This window comes from Eretmochelys imbricata, chromosome 14 (genome assembly GCF_965152235.1).
Source record: "Eretmochelys imbricata isolate rEreImb1 chromosome 14, rEreImb1.hap1, whole genome shotgun sequence".
Taxonomy (NCBI): Eukaryota; Metazoa; Chordata; order Testudines; family Cheloniidae; genus Eretmochelys; species Eretmochelys imbricata.
Window position 1 is genome coordinate 50,159,078 of NC_135585.1, and position 16,181 is coordinate 50,175,258.

A 16,181-nucleotide genomic window follows, 5' to 3' on the forward strand; every position below is an offset into this window, starting at 1 on the left:
TTCTAATTCCCTCGGGTTAAACCTGCCCTGTCCCTGCCTCCCCCAGTGCTGCCAACCTCAGGAGGTTAAAAAAATCGTGAGACTGACCCAATGATGATTTTTTTAAGGTTCTATCATGGTTTTTCCATCAATCGGCACCCCCTACCCATCCCCTCCACCGCCCCCGCGTGTGTGTGGGACCATGACAGTGCGACCAGTTCTCCTGAAGTGACTTGGGCCCCTGCGGCAGGAGCTGTGGCTGGGAGACCCCATGAGATCCAATCCCACAGATCTGCACAAACCGCTCCCTGCTGCTGCTTCTCCCCAGCCCCCCAACCCCTGATTGATTCGTGCTGGGTCCCTGCCCAGCCCCCACCTCTGCCCCACAGGGCTCCTCTGCCCCTCCTGCAGCCCCAGGGATTCCTCCCCCTCCTGCTCCCATGCCTGGGACTGCAGGGAGGGAGGGGGGGAGCTTCCAGGGGCCATCAAGATGAGGGGCCAGGGGCTGGGTCGATGGGAGTCCTCCAAGGTCATAGAGACGGGGGTCCGTGAGGCTAGAGAGGCTGATTTCCGGTTCTCCCCCCTCTGCTGTGGGTCTCAGGGACGCAGTCGGAGCCGGGATTCCCCCCCGACCCCGAGCCAGGGGCGGATTCTCTCCCCAGGGACGAAGCCCGGCGGGAAAGTGAAGATCGGGGCCTCGTCACCAGCATCGATAAATGTCACCTGCCCCCGGCCACAGTCCAGACAAACCCGGATCCTGCTGGGGGCCCGGCGCCGGGGCAGGGGGGTCACAGGGGAGGTGAGAGCCCAGAACTGATCCCAGTCCCACTCCACTGCCCAGATCCCCCCCTCAGGGCTACAGCTGATCCCTCCCTTCCTCCCCACAGACTCTCTGGCCACCCCCACAGCCCAGTATCCCCCACCCCCCACCTCCACCTCCCAGCAATGTCTCCCCGCGGTGAATCCATCACAGCCCAGCACACAGAGCTCAGTGTCAAATCTCTCAGGGGTGTTGGGCAGTCGCTGCCGCGTGTCTCCCCGTCTCACACTTTTCCCACCCTCAGACAGGACAAGGATGGGATGAGCCGTGTCTGGATCCAGAGTCACATTCACTGGGGACAGAGAATCAGAGACCTCTGTTGATTCTGCTCCATTCCCAGCAGGAGAGACACACCAAGAAATGTTTTAGTGGGGAGGGAGCAGAGGAAGCAGGTCCAGTTTTGAAGCCCAGAGGAAATTTCCCTTCCCTAATGCAGTCTCCACTCCCAGGGCTGGGAACAGAGAGGAAGATGCAGCATTGGGGAAGAGCTGATTAACACCAGAGAGTAGGAGGTGGCATTGGGTGAGGTAGCCCCATCCCCAGCCCAGAGAGAAGGGAGGAGCTGGCAGCATCAGAGGGAAAGGATCGCCCCAATCCAGGAAGCAGCTCCAATGGGAGAGCCCAGCCCTGCCCAGAGGAAAGGCAGGATGTTGGAGAAGAGCAATGGGGAGACCCCCTGCACCGGGGTAAAGCAGAGGGATGTGTCAGTCCTCAGGGCAGAGAGCTCTGTTCGGGTGCTGCTCAGGGAGAGTGTTTCTGTTCATTAGCATGGGCATGAACTCAGCACTCAGGTTGGTGTCAGGATTATTTGTGTGATGTCAGCTTGGGATCTCCCCAGGTGTTCCGGCACCTTGGCAGAAGTTGGGGAGGGGGGTACGAGGTCACAACACCTGTGGCCCTGCCCTCTCCCTGGCCCTCCCCACTCTTCATCTTCCCGCCGAGGCCCTTACCCTATCCAGGCTGGGAGCCTTGGCCACTATGGAGAGCCCCTGACCCTCCACCTTCCCATGTCCACTCTCCGGCGTGCACCACCCAGGGCAGGTGGAGGGTCCGGGGGGAAGAGGAGCAGGGGTGGGGCCACTGAGAGGGACAAGCACCAGGAAGAAGCTGCACTACACAGGGCGCAGTTGATCAGCCGCCCCTCCATGAAGCACAGCCAATGCTGCGATGCTCCACGCCTGCCCAAGGCTTGCAGTGTGGGGGGCCAACACGGCACCCTGCCCCCAAACTATGCCCATGTTCAAAAGAGGGTGAGCTTGGCCCTTTGGTCCCCCATGTTCCAGAGCCCCTGGATCTCCTCACTGTGAACAGGTTATTTTTAGGACTGTGTATGCCACAGCCACTGGTGATTTGGTTGGTAACTTTCGTTACAATCTCATGAAGATGTTTTCACTGGAATTTTCTCATTTAAAGACAGTCTCCTGCTGCAAACTCACCCTGTCTGTGTGCTCCTAGGGATTCCAGTGCAGACGGCAGAGAGTCTGGCGGGGGAAAGGAGAAAAGAGACAAGATTTCAGACTTTCATATTTATAACAGTGTCCCCACTCTGAACGCATAGAACTGTGTTTTCATCATGAAAGAGAAAAAGATCGAGAGGCCCAGAGACACACTCAGGCATTTAATAGAAACTAACTGAAATCTATTTCCTCTCTCATTCAGATATCTCCCAGCAATGGAACCAACATCCTTTCAGCCTGACAACCATCCCAGGACACACAATCTGTAAGAAGGATTTACTTTTCCCCTCCTCATCCCCTCCCACCCTTCAAACTCCAGTTGGTTTGTCTTATTCACTCATGGCCTTTTGTCATAACCTAGACCCAGATCATACAAAGACTTTGGCAGAAAACTAACTTTACCCACTTTTTCCCTTTGGCCAGGGGTTGGCAGCATCATGTTGTGCGACGGACACTTAACAAAATTACCAGAGTGAGTGGCGGACATTGGCGGGGGGTTATGTCATTCAGTCATCATTCAACCCGTAAAATAACGCACAATTTTCCACACTGAAAAAACCATAACCTAGCTCGTTAATAAATAATAAACAATAATAATAGGAATCAATTCAGCTCAGGTGAGTGTTTTTGAATGTCCCTCACTGCCGCAGTCAATATTTTTTTGTGGGATGGGGGCATTGAAATAAATATTTCTCCTAAAACCATATTTCAGTGTATTGTTGTCACTACTTTTTTATTTTTCTTGTTTAAATAATATGTCTGATGGGAGGATGAGTGTCTGTGTGTGTGTGTGTCTGTGTGTCCCACCTCTACACCGCTTACCCCATGTCTCTTCCCTGTCTGTGTCCCTTACATGGGAGATCCCCCATCATGTTACAGGATGTGGGAAGCAGAGGAGGGGGGTCTCTCAGTGGAGCAGGGTTTCCCATCGCCTCACTGTGACCAGGGCACCCCTCTCCGGGCACGGGTGATGCTAGGGTCGATGGGAACCTCCTCTGTCTCCTGACCATGACAAAGGGACAAGCTCTGGCTGTGGGCGGGGGTCTGTTGTGAGCAGGGGCCAGGGTGGAACAAATTCTTTGGGGGGAGGCGGGACTCACCCCTGGTGGCTCCCAGAAGTGGCTTCCCACTGTCTCTTATCCCTGCTGCTCCTGGGAAGCTAGGCTGAGGGGAGGGGTCAGCACTGAGGGGCTGGAGCTAGGCTGAGGGGGCTGTGCACTGCGGGGAGGCACTGAAGGGCTGGAGCTAGGCTGAGGGGGGCTGTGCATCCTGCCACAAGAGAAGTTAACAAAGTCCAATACCCACTGTGTGGAGACAAGGGTGAAAGTGGCGTGTGCATAATCAGTGGTAATAAACCAATCAGAGAAGAGAACAATAACATGAAAATAGCTTGAACAAAAGAAGCCCTGCCAATGATGTGTTCATGAATGTGTAGTGTGTGAGCACCACATTTGGGATAGGGAAGGAATTTTCCACCAAATCAAATTGCCAGAGACTCTGGGGTTTATTTTTTCTTCCTCTGCCATATGGGACACGTATCATTTACCGATGTTAAACTAGAAGAAAGGTGGATTCTCTGTAACTTGAAGTCTTTAAATCATTATATGAGGGCTTCAGTAATTCAGCCAGAGTTTACGGGTAAATTGCAGGAGTGGGTGGGGAGGTTCTGTGGCCTGCAATGTGCAGGAGGTCAGAGTAGATGGATCATGATGGTCCCTTCTGACCTTAAAGTCGATGAGTCATTTCTTACTTTGTAACTGTAATCGAAAAGCATGTTTCTGGTGCAAAGAAAGGTTTGAATTCATCAACCTGAGTGTCTTGGACCCAGGTGTCCGGCCTTCTCACCCAACAATTAAATAGAAGCATCATCTAAGTCTGAACCAATTGACCAGCACCATTCTCTTCCCACAGTCTCAGAGGCTCAGCCCAATTTCCATTCCCACATCCCTTCTGGGTACCTTTGAACTTCCTCAGAGTCTCCATTAGCACAATAGTTTTCTGGGAGAAATCGCTGACTTGCTCTTCCAGTTCAGGAGAAATCTCCTCTGGCTGCTGGAACTTCCCCTTCTCACACCTGGAGAGAAACAATTTCACGTGATTATATTTTATTGTGTGATTCATGATAAGTTCTGGCTAGTGAGTCGCTGCTCTAATGGGCCTGGAGTTCGAATTCCTCAACTTCTCCCAGCCTCAGAGCAGGTGCAACACAGCCCATGGCCATACAATCTTCCCTTCTCAGGACTCCTTAATATTCTTCAACTCTGGTCTGGTGAGATGAGCTCTGGGGACAAAAGGGGAATTGAGTCTCCATGGCCAATTCACTCCTTGGCCTCCATGTTCTGAGGGACAGGAGGTTCCAAAGTGCTGTAGAAATCTGTCCACTAGGAACTAAACTGAGACACCAACTCCCCCCTCCCCAGCTCATTCCACACAGCTCTCCAAACAGTCCTCAGGTGGGAAAGACTTTTGACCACTGCTGCCTTGGGCTGAATGGTAACCAGGGCCCCAGTAGTGACAGGCCCATATTCCATCCCCACAATCCTGAGGCAGCCACTCCCCCAGGGATGTGACATCTCAACGAAACACTTGAGGTCAGTCTTTCCCACTGAACGGAGAATTCTACACTCTTCTGTACCAGGATGAGAATCTCAGGATTAAGTTTATCTGAGAGATTTCTTTCCAAAATCCCCACACATGTTGCTGTGGAGATGCGGTGCAAACGTCATCTCCATGCTCTTCCCCAGCATTGCCAAGTATGTGTGGGAGTGAGAGAGCCACGTACCTACTCAAGGTGCTTCTGACATCCTAGAGGGGAGAGAGAGGAGAGAGAGATTAAAAAAAATCTCAGTACCACCTGACACACACTTGGGATTCCAGGAAAGGGGTTTTGCAAATACAGGGAAAATCAGCCCTGCCCTGGCCCCGGGGCCATGGTTTCACTGAGCTAGTGGGGCTTTTCCATCTCTAATATCAATGTGTCTGTGAGTCTGCAAAGAACAATAGTCATTCACATTTCAGCAATGCACACATTGAGTTACACTGAGATCTCGGACTGCTGGACCCCGGTGCCTGTACTTCAGGAGCTGTCCTGTCCCTGTGTTGGGATTTGGGATGTTTCTAGCTCAGTCTCACCTGCAGGAATTCACTTGCTGGCTTCTGACACTTCCCCTCCATCTCACTGATCAGCTCACTGAGACGGGAAATCCCCTCTGAGAGTTTGGTGATATTTTCATTCTGTATCTTCACAATCTCCTTGTCCAGCTTTTCCAGCTGGGCCAGCAGGAGTCGCTCTTGTTCCTCCAGGAGCTGCCGCAGTTGCTGAAATTCAGACACAATCTTCTGCCTCTCGGTTTCTGTCTGTTTCTAGAAGAAATAAGGAAAGGGCTGGTCAGGAACATGGATGGAGCGTGAAGACCTTTCATACACTCTTACAAGAGAGAGTTTCCTTACAATCTCTAACACATCTGTGTAGAGACCAGGTCATGAGCCGTCAGGCCTAGTGCTCAGAGCTGCAGTCAGAAGTCAGGAACTACAGCCGAAGTCAGAGCTGGAGTCAAAGTCAGGATCTGACCAAGGGTTGGGGCTACAGTCGAGCTCAGAAGTCATGCCAAAGGCTGAGCCAGAATCAGTGTCTGGAGTCACACGGGGGATCAGGACTGGTGTCGGAGTCAGGCAGCCACGCGAAGGGTCAAGCCAAAGTCAGACAGCAGTACTGCAGGTCAAACCTGAGTCAGGAACAACACCAGGGCCAAGCCAGAGTCAGGGTCCAGTCTAGCAGCAGATCGGGAGTTCACTCAGTTGTTTGGACAACTTCCCGTGACTCCTGCTGGCGTAATTCATGCAGCCGAACGTCTGCTCCAATCAGGAGCTTCGTAGGCAGATCCGCTGGTGGGCCAGAGTTCCACTAGCCCCTCCCCCCCGGCTCTGGAGAGCGGTCGGGTTGTCATGAGAGTCTCTGTGGGCTGAGGTTCCAAACCCACCATTCTTCACATCCTGACACTTGACTCTACACTGTGATCACAAAGGAGAGGATTTTCTTACAGCTTCCCATTTGGGCATGTCATAAATATAAAGGGAAGGGTAAACCCCTTTGAAATCCCTCCTGGCCAGGGGAAAGCTCCTCTCACCTGTAAAGGGTTAAGAAGCTAAAGGTAACCTCGCTGGCACCTGACCAAAATGACCAATGAGGAGACAAGATACTTTCAAAAGCTGGGAGGAGGGAGAGAAACAAAGGGTCTGTGTGTCTGTCTATATTCTGTCTTTGTCGGGGATAGACCAGGAATGGAGTCTTAGAACTTTTAGTAAGTAATCTAGCTAGGTATGTGTTAGATTGATTTCTTTAAATGGCTGAGAAAAGAACTGTGCTGAATAGAATAACTATTTCTGTCTGTGTATCTTTTTTGTAACTTAAGGTTTTGCCTAGAGGGGTTCTCTATGTTTTGAATCTAATTACCCTGTAAGGTCTCTACCATCCTGATTTTACAGGGGGGATTTCTTTATTTCTATTTACTTCTATTTTTATTAAAAGTCTTCTTGTAAGAAAACTGAATGCTTTTTCATTGTTCTCAGATCCAAGGGTTTGGGTCTGTGATCACCTATGCAAATTGGTGAGGCTTTTTATCCAACATCTCCCAGGAAAGGGAGGGGGTCCAAGTGTTGGGAGGATTGTTCATTGTTCTTAAGATGCAAGGGTCTGGGTCTGTAGTCACCTAGGCAAAGTGGTGAGGCTTTTTACCAAACCTTGTCCAGGAAGTGGGGTGCAAGGTTTTGGGAAGTATTTTGGGGGGAAAGACGCGTCCAAACAGCTCTTCCCCAGTAACCAGTATTAGTTTGGTGGTGGTAGCGGACAATCCAAGGACAACGGGTGGAATATTTTGTACCTTGGGGAAGTTTTGACCTAAGCTGGTAAAGATAAGCTTAGGAGGTTTTTCATGCAGGTCCCCACATCTGTACCCTAGAGTTCAAGTTGGGGAGGAACCTTGACAGGGCCCAATCTCTCTGCAAGGGCTGTCTCCATGTCTACTGGGATATAGTCAGTGCGGTTTGGGAGAAATTTTGTGAAAGCCACAAGGGGTAGTGATTAACTCATTAACTAAACTGCATCTTAGATCCTGCAGAAGACGCTGTTGTCCTTCTCCAGGGAGAGAACATTTGTGATATGCGCACGCCCACGCACACACACACACGCACACACACACACAGAGTGTCCCATGATCATGGAGAAACACACACAAGGCCACAGAGAAATCTACCAATAACCATCCCTCCCAGCTCCGTGTCCCAGCAGGCGAAGAACAACAGGCACCGACCAGATACTCCCGGCTTCTCTCCTCTCCAGCCACTTTCAATCCCAGCAGCTTTTCTCTCTCTTCCCTCAGAGTCTTCAAATGGGCTTGTATTTTTTCCTGACGAACAGAAATGATTTGGTGGGTTTATTTTGAGGATTGCTGGGGGGTGGATGAGGTGTTTTCCCACCCAAAATTCTACACAACAGTCAGTCTTCCGAGATTGACTAGGTGGGTAAGGCAATACCTTCTGCTGGCCCAGCTCCTGTTGGTAAAAGAGTTACACACAACTCAGCTCTGGGGAACATACTCTTTCCCAGGCCTGAAGAAGAGCTCTGTGTAAGCTTGAAAGCTTTTCATTCACTACAGAAGCTGGCCATGAGCAGAAATTCCTTCACCTACCTTGTCTTTCTAATATCCCGGGACCAACAACAATACTGTGTACAACAGTGGGTCTTTCTCGAGGTAGGACATCAGAGACACCAAGGAAATGAAACCTTATTTATGGAAATTGGCCGTGTTTTCTATTCAGATTGTTTGAAGTTATTACATCCACTTTCTCCATTGAGTCGAACCAGTGGAAAACTGGTGTCCCATGGTGGTGAATCTATAAAGCTGTTTTTGAGACGATTTAACAAACAGTGATACCAATCCCAGAAGCCACCGGGGGCAGCCCTGTCGGCCGGGATGCTCAATGGAGTCCAACTCCATTGACTTTCAGCCCTGTACCCCGGGGGATGGGATGGGTTGGACAGCACTGATCTAAGGACTAGGGCAAACCCCATTAGATGTGTTGATTTGTGTTAGGAACAGCTGGGGTTTGCCCTAGTGCTGTCCTAGCCCCTTTCCTTGGCAATGGCCTCTGGGTAGCTACCCCAAAGTCCCTAGCAAAGACCCCAGAAGCGGTGGATTCTGGCAGATTTCAAAGGGCTGCCTGGTGGGACGAACGGAACCACGTTGGCTGGTCCTTGCCCATGAACACACGAGAACAGGTCAGAGTGGCACTGGTCCGCACTGCCCAGGGGTTAGTTTTGCTGAAGATAAGTCTGATCCCAGTGGCATGTGGCATGGACCTGCACTGACTGGAGCCCTTGTGGGTGTGGACTGAAGGTGCTCGGGTCCCACACCATGTTCATCCCAGTGATCTCCTCTAGTGCAGGCCGGCAGCATCTGAGTTTAACCCTCATGGAACAGCACAGGAGTTCAGAATCGCAGTGAGAAACCTTCTCTCCCTGCCGGGCCTAGTACCTCTATCAAGGAGTCTTTTCCTCCTACTCTTTGCACTTCATCACTACTCAGTGCTGCTGAAAGGGGCAGAGTAGTTAGTGGTTAGAGCACTGAAGTGGGCCTTGAAAAACCAGGTTTTTATATCCAGCTCTGCCACTGATCTGCTGAGTCACCTTGGACAAGTCACTTCCCCTCACTGTGCCTCAGTTTCCCCTCCCACCCTTTGTCTGTCTTGTCCAGTTAGACTGTAAATGGCTCGGGGCAGGGATTGGACCTCACTGGGTTTTGTGCAAGGCCCCCACAATCGAGGTCAGATCTCATCTGGGGTCTCTAGGGGATGCAAATAACAATAAACACCGTGATACAACCAGTAATACCAGCCACAGCTTGTAACTCCCCCAATCAGCTTTCATGCAATGAAGGCTACACACAGCTGAATGACAGGGTCACACCATTAACCTGTAATTAACATCCCAAGTTATTACCCATTAGACTGGACAGCAACTCCCTACCTTGTACTCCTGGGCAGCCTCCTGTATGGGAACCACCCTGTGAGCGCGGTGAGCCCGGGATCTGTCGCACACCACACAGATGGGGGTTTGATCCTCTTCACAGAATAATTTCAGAGTCTCCTGGTGTTCCCCACACACCCCACCCCCTCCTGCTCCCTTTGCTGCCTGGAAACTCAGCCGCTTGGCGATTTCTAGGATATTTGCCAGCTGCCTGTTGGGCCTGAGGTTTCTCTGTTGCACAGTTTCTCTGCACTGAGGGCAGGAGGCGGCTGTGTCGGGTCCCTCCCAGCACTGGGCAATGCAGGCTCTGCAGAAATTGTGCCCACACTCCAGAGTGACAGGGTCTGTGAAATACTCCAGACAGACGGGACATGTTGCTTCCTCCTGGAGACTTTCCACCGGGCTCGCTGCAGCCATGGCTCCCTCTGGGCAGTGGGACAGGGTAAGTTTCAATTTCCTGAGTTCACACTGTGCCCCGCCTGCAGCAGCAAGGGGGTGTTTCCTTGCCTGAAAGTGACTCGTTCTGTTTGCTGAGCAGGAAGGACCCAACCAATTTCACCCCTGGAGGCTTTAGTGAAAAATTGTGGCACTGGGTCTCCGGTCCTGCAATCAGCCCTTTGCTGGTGTGGAGGGTCACTGAGGCATCCCCCTGTGAGGATGAGCCTGGAGGAGCAGGAGCTGTGTGTCTAAGGCGTGATAGTCAGGCTTGGCAAAAAAAATGTTTTTAATATTTTGGTTTCAGAGTAGCAGCCATGTTAGTCTGTATTCGCAAAAAGAAACGGAGTACTTGTGGCACCTTAGAGACTAAATAAACTCGAAGATAGCTGGGCATGCTGGTAGTGTAGGGCCTGAGGATGGAATCTACAAAGCCAGACAATCCTGCTGTCACGGTGCCAATGCGTGAGATGATGGGGCGTCCAGGATTTCCAGGTTTATGGATCTTGGGTAGCAAATAGAATGCCCCAGATCGGGGTTCCAGGGGAGTGTCTGTGTGGATTTGTTCTTGTGCTTTTTCAGGGAGTTTTTTGAGCAAATGGGGTAGTTTCTTTTGGTAACCCTCAGTGGGATCAGAGGGTTTTTTTTTCAATGTTTGACAGATAATGTTTATTTTAAGCAATTTTTATATTTATTGATTTAAACTTTCACAGTTGCACAACAATCTGGGTTTTAAGCATTTCATTGCAATTAAAATTTTCACAGTTGTGGGAAATTATGGGGGGATCAGACAATACTTTGGTCAGACCAGAACTATTCAATGACACTAGACACTGAGATTCAAAAAGTTGAAGCTTTAGAACTGTTAAAATTGTCTGTGAGCAGGTCAGTCTCCTCCCTCCCCCAGCAGCTCCCCCAGGGCAATGACCCAGTGCCTCCCCCACCACCACAGGGACCGAGGCTGAGAGTCCATCTGCTGGCGGCTCAGGGGCCTGTGGAATGTGCTGGGATCTCAGCCTGGGCCCTAGGGGGGCAGGTGGCCCTGAGTGTAACACAACCAGACCCAGCAAGGCCTGCAACCATTTTCTCCCTGTTTGTCCGTCCCAGCAGAGAGACCAGGGACTGCAGGGAGACCAAGCTCCCGTCCCCCAGGTGAGGGCCGGGGCCCAATGGCCGAGGGGAGCCGGTGTGAGGGGAGCTCTCACTAGGGGCCTGCAGGGTACATGGCATAGGCGTGCACATGGGGTGTGCCCGGTGTGCCCAATGCCGGGCAGAGCTCGGGGGGGGGGCTGCGTGCTCCCGCGGGGCAGCATGTTTGGCTCCGCCCTGAGCCAAATGCTGCTCGGAGCCTCATGGTTGGGGGGCCGGTGGGTTGGATAAGGGGCGGGGGCAGCCAGGGGACAGGGAGCAGGGTGGGTTGGATACACAGGCGGTCAGATGGCCTGCGGTGCCCATGCTCCACGGTTCGGCAACGTGGGGTGGGGCAGGGCGGGGCACGGCGCTCTCACCTCAGGGGTGGCTCTCCCCTCCCCAGCGTCCCTGCGGAGAGTCTCAGCGGAGGCAGGGCAGCTCTGCACGCTGCCTCCGTCCCCCCTCCCAGAGCTGACCCGGTTCCCAGCTGGGGTGGGTGGGGGGGTGCCAGAGCTGCCTGACCACCCTCTCCAGCAGGGAGGGGGAGGGAGCTGCAGGCAGAGAGAGCAGCAGGAGTCTGTCACTGTCAGACACAGATGCGGGGGGGAGGGGGAATTGTGGGGGCAGACAAAGAAATGGAGCCGGGGGCAGGAGAAAGGAGCAGCGATGGGCACCCCAGGGCTGGCATAAAATACACAGTACAGAGGGGGCTTCCTGGGGAGGGGGTGGGGGACTATAGCAATGCTCCCTTCCCCCACAGACCAGACCCAGGCTGCAGCTGGCTCGGTCCATCACTCCCACCCCCCACCCCACAGAGACCCACACAATTCTCTGCCCCCCTGGAAGATCCCCACCAGCCCCTGTGCCCCCGTCACCCCTCTCCAGAGACCCTCCCCTTTGTGCCTCCAGAAACAGCTCCCCTCCCCCCTGCCTCCCCTGCTCCCTACAATCTTCCCCTTTGCCTTCCCCCTCCCGCCCCCAGCTCATTGGCCAGGAGGCTCCCAGACTGTCAGCCACCAAGGCCAAAGGGAGCTGCAGCTGGGGCAGGGGACCTGCTGGCAGCTGCAGACCTGCCCGGCCGTGCCTCCACTTGCAATGTCTTTGCAAAGAAGTCCAGTCATCGTTTTTCACTTGAGAAGTATATTTTCTGGTTATTCATACGCTCATTTATTTTGTTAACTCAGTTTCCGAGGGAATTTTAAAAGTCACTTGAATTGTACCTGGTTTTTTCCATTGGTCCAAAAACACATGGAAGATGTGCAGATTTTTATTTCTGTGGGCCACAGCATGTAGCAATGTAAATGTCAGAGCTAGAAAAGCTCTGCAAGGGGATGGGTCCCTCAGGAAATTGTCCTCAAGTCATTCCTTCTTCTGGGCATTCCTTTCTGTTGTTCCCTCTTCCAGTGATAGAGATCATTGTCTCCACCCACAGCGGAGATGCAGAAGACTGGGCCAACTCTGGAGCCACTCTGCCTCTACCCTTGTTCTCTGTCTGCTCCCTCTACCAGCCCCTTTGGTCTCCCTGGGATTCCCCCTACCATTACTCCCTCAAACTTCGGCTTGAATAAAGACTGGGAGTGGATGTGTCATTACACAAAGTCAAACTATTTCCCCCTTGTTCATTTCCCCCCTACTGTTCTTGTCAACTGCTGGAAATGGCCCACCTTGATTATCACTACAGAAGGTCCTCCCTCCCCCGCTCTCTTGCTGGTAATAGCTCACCTTTCCTGATCACTCTTGTTACAGTCTGTATGGTAACACCCATTGTTTCATGTTCTCTGTGTATATAAAATCTCCCCACTGTATTTTCCACTGTCTGCATCCGACGAAGTGAGCTGTAGCTCAGGAAAGCTCATGCTCAAATAAATTGGTTAGTCTCTAAGGTCTCACAAGTCCTCCTTTTCTTTTTGCGGATACAGACTAACACGGCTGCTACTCTGAAACCTGTCCCTCTGGGTCTTCTTTCTCTGGAGTTTCTCATGAAGCAAAGTTGTCATTACAGGTTCTTATCTCTGTAATGTATTTAATTTTGATGTATTTCTTAAGTGTTAATGAATGCACTGTGGGAGTCCCCCTTCAGCCCTCTATATAAATTGATCCTCTTCTTTCCATATGTTTTGCCCGTAGAGTGTTCTGCAGCCCTAGGGCAGCCAGCAATTACACCTGCGCCTTTGCAATGGGGTGAAGGAAGGGGACCATGAGATCCCTATTTATGTGATTTGCAAGAAGTGTTATCATGACTCAGGGTACCAAATGTGTTTAAATGATATAAGTGCCTTGTAAAATCCCAAAGCAAGCTCATTTTCATTTCTCATATGGTAATCTCCTATACAGGATACACACATTTTTCATTAATTCTATGAGTTGATTTTATTATTATTATTTCAGAGTAACAGCCGTGTTAGTCTGTATTCGCAAAAAGAAATGGAGTACTTGTGGCACCTTAGAGACTAACCAATTTATTTGAGCATGAGCTTTCGTGAGCTATAGCTCACTTCATCAGATGCATACTGTGGAAACTGCAGCAGACTTTATATATACACAGAGAATATGAAACAATACCTCCTCCCACCCCACTGTCCTGCTGGTAATAGCTTATCTAAAGTAATTGTCAGGTTAGGCCATTTCCAGCACAAATCCAGGTTTTCTCACCCTCCACCCCCCCACACAAATTCACTCTCCTGCTGGTGATAGCCCATCCAAAGTGACAACTCTTTACACAATGTGCATGATAATGAAGTTAGGCCATTTCCTGCACAAATCCAGGTTCTCTCACTCCCTCACCCCCCTCCAAAAACCCACCCCCATACATACACAGACTCACTCTCCTGCTGTTAATAGCTCGTCCAAACTGACCACTCTCTCCGAGCTATTACCAGCAGGAGAGTGAGTCTGTGTATGTATGGGGGTGGGTTTTTGGAGGGGGGTGAGGGAGTGAGAGAACCTGGATTTGTGCTGGAAATGGCCTAACTTCATTATCATGCACATTGTGTAAAGAGTTGTCACTTTGGATGGGCTATCACCAGCAGGAGAGTGAATTTGTGTGGGGGGGTGGAGGGTGAGAAAACCTGGATTTGTGCTGGAAATGGCCTAACCTGACGATTACTTTAGATAAGCTATTACCAGCAGGACAGTGGGGTGGGAGGAGGTATTGTTTCATATTCTCTGTGTATATATAAAGTCTGCTGCAGTTTCCACAGTATGCATCTGATGAAGTGAGCTATAGCTCACGAAAGCTCATGCTCAAATAAATTGGTTAGTCTCTAAGGTGCCACAAGTACTCCATTTCTTTTTGCGAATACAGACTAACACGGCTGTTACTCTGAAACCTGTCACTATGCAAGGCACTGCATTTAGCCGTATGGAGTGGAAATCTATCAACTGCATGAAAAAACTTGCACAGATACAGACAGACATCATCTTCCTTTCCAAATGCAAACAGATGGACATCGTACCAAAAGGACTGAAGGTAAAAAATCCATTACAATCTACATACCACACAGACTATGCTGACAGCTTGTGCCACACGCTCTCAAAGAAACTGCGGAACCACCTGATCAACATCCTCTACAGCAAACAGGGAAAGATTAAGAATGAGCTCTCAAAAATGGATACTCTCATAAAAAACCAACCTTCCACACAAACTTCCTCGTGGCTGGATTTTACTAAAACTAGACAAGCCATTTACAACGCACACTTTGCTTCTCTACAAAAGAAAAAGGACACTAAACTTTCTAAACTACTACATGCTACAAGGGGCCACAGCAATGTTTCCCTCAACCCACCTAGCAATATTGTTAACCTATCCAACTATACTCTCAGCCCAGCAGAAGCAGCTGTTCTATCTCGGGGCCTCTCCTTCTGCCCCTCCACCCCCATGAACATGATACAGTTCTGTGGTGACCTAGAATCCTATTTTCGACGTCTCCGACTCAAGGAATATTTCCAAAATACCTCTGAACAACATACTAATCCACAGAGGTCTCCCTACCAACACTACAGAAAGAAGGATTCTAGGTGGACTCCTCCTGAAGGTCGAAACAGCAGACTGGACTTCTACATAGAGTGCTTCCGCCGACGTGCACGGGCTGAAATTGTGGAAAAGCAGCATCACTTGCCCCATAACCTCAGCCATGCGGAACGCAATGCCATCCACAGCCTCAGAAACAACTCTGACATCATGATCAAAAAGGCTGACAAAGGAGGTGCTGTTGTCATCATGAATAGGTCGGAATATGAACAAGAGGCTGCTCGGCAGCTCTCCAACACGAGTTTCTACAAGCCATTACCCTATGATCCCACTGAGAGTTACCAAAAGCAACTACAGCATATGCTCAAGAAACTTCCTGAAAAAGCACAAGATCAAATCCGCACAGACACACCCCTGGAACCCCGACCTGGGATATTCTATCTACTACCCAAGATCCATAAACCTGGAACTCCTGGGCGCCCCATCATTTCAGGCATTGGCACCCTGACAGCAGGATTGTCTGGCTATGTAGACTCCCTCCTCAGGCCCTACGCTACCAGCACTCCCAGCTACCTTCGAGACACCACTGACTTCCTGAGGAAACTTCAATCCATCGGTGATCTTCCTGATAACACCATCCTGGCCACTATGGATGTAGAAGCCCTCTACACCAACATTCCACACAAAGATGGACTACAAGCCGTCAGGAACACTATCCCCGATAATGTCACGGCTAACCTGGTGGCTGAACTTTGTGACTTTGTCCTTACCCATAACTATTTCACATTTGGGGACAATGTATACCTTCAGATCAGCGGCACTGCTATGGGTACCCGCATGGCCCCACAGTATGCCAACATCTTTATGGCTGATTTAGAACAACGCTTCCTCAGCTCTCGTCCCCTAAAGCCCCTACTCTACTTGCGCTATATTGATGACATCTTCATCATCTGGACCCATGGAAAAGAAGCCCTTGAGGAATTCCACCATGATTTCAACAATTTCCATCCCACCATCAACCTCAGCCTGGTCCAGTCCACACAAGAGATCCACTTCCTGGACACTACAGTGCTAATAAACAATGGTCACATAAACACCACCCTATACCGGAAACCTACTGACCGCTATTCCTACCTGCATGCCTCCAGCTTTCACCCTGACCACACCACACGATCCATCGTCTACAGCCAAGCTCTGCGATACAACCGTATTTGCTCCAACCCCTCAGACAGAGACAAACACCTACAAGATCTCTGTCAAGCTTTCTTACAACTACAGTACCCACCTGCGGAAGTAAAGAAACAGATTGATAGAGCCAGAAGAGTTCCCAGAAGTTACCTACTACAGGACAGGCCTAACAAAGAA

General features: G+C 50.7%; 1 protein-coding gene across 1 annotated transcript; it reads right to left on the bottom strand.

Annotated features, from left to right (window-relative positions):
- Positions 1–487: 487 nt before the first annotated feature.
- Positions 488–9,727, bottom strand: LOC144274536 (zinc finger protein RFP-like). Its single transcript, XM_077833414.1, has 7 exons — positions 9,281–9,727; positions 7,566–7,661; positions 5,389–5,619; positions 5,039–5,061; positions 4,215–4,330; positions 2,236–2,280; positions 488–1,091 (listed from the first exon to the last, which is right to left on the bottom strand). Exons 1-7 carry the CDS (start codon positions 9,695–9,697, stop codon positions 577–579), a joined length of 1,443 nt encoding a protein of 480 aa, XP_077689540.1. The 5' UTR covers positions 9,698–9,727; the 3' UTR covers positions 488–576.
- Positions 9,728–16,181: the final 6,454 nt, after the last annotated feature.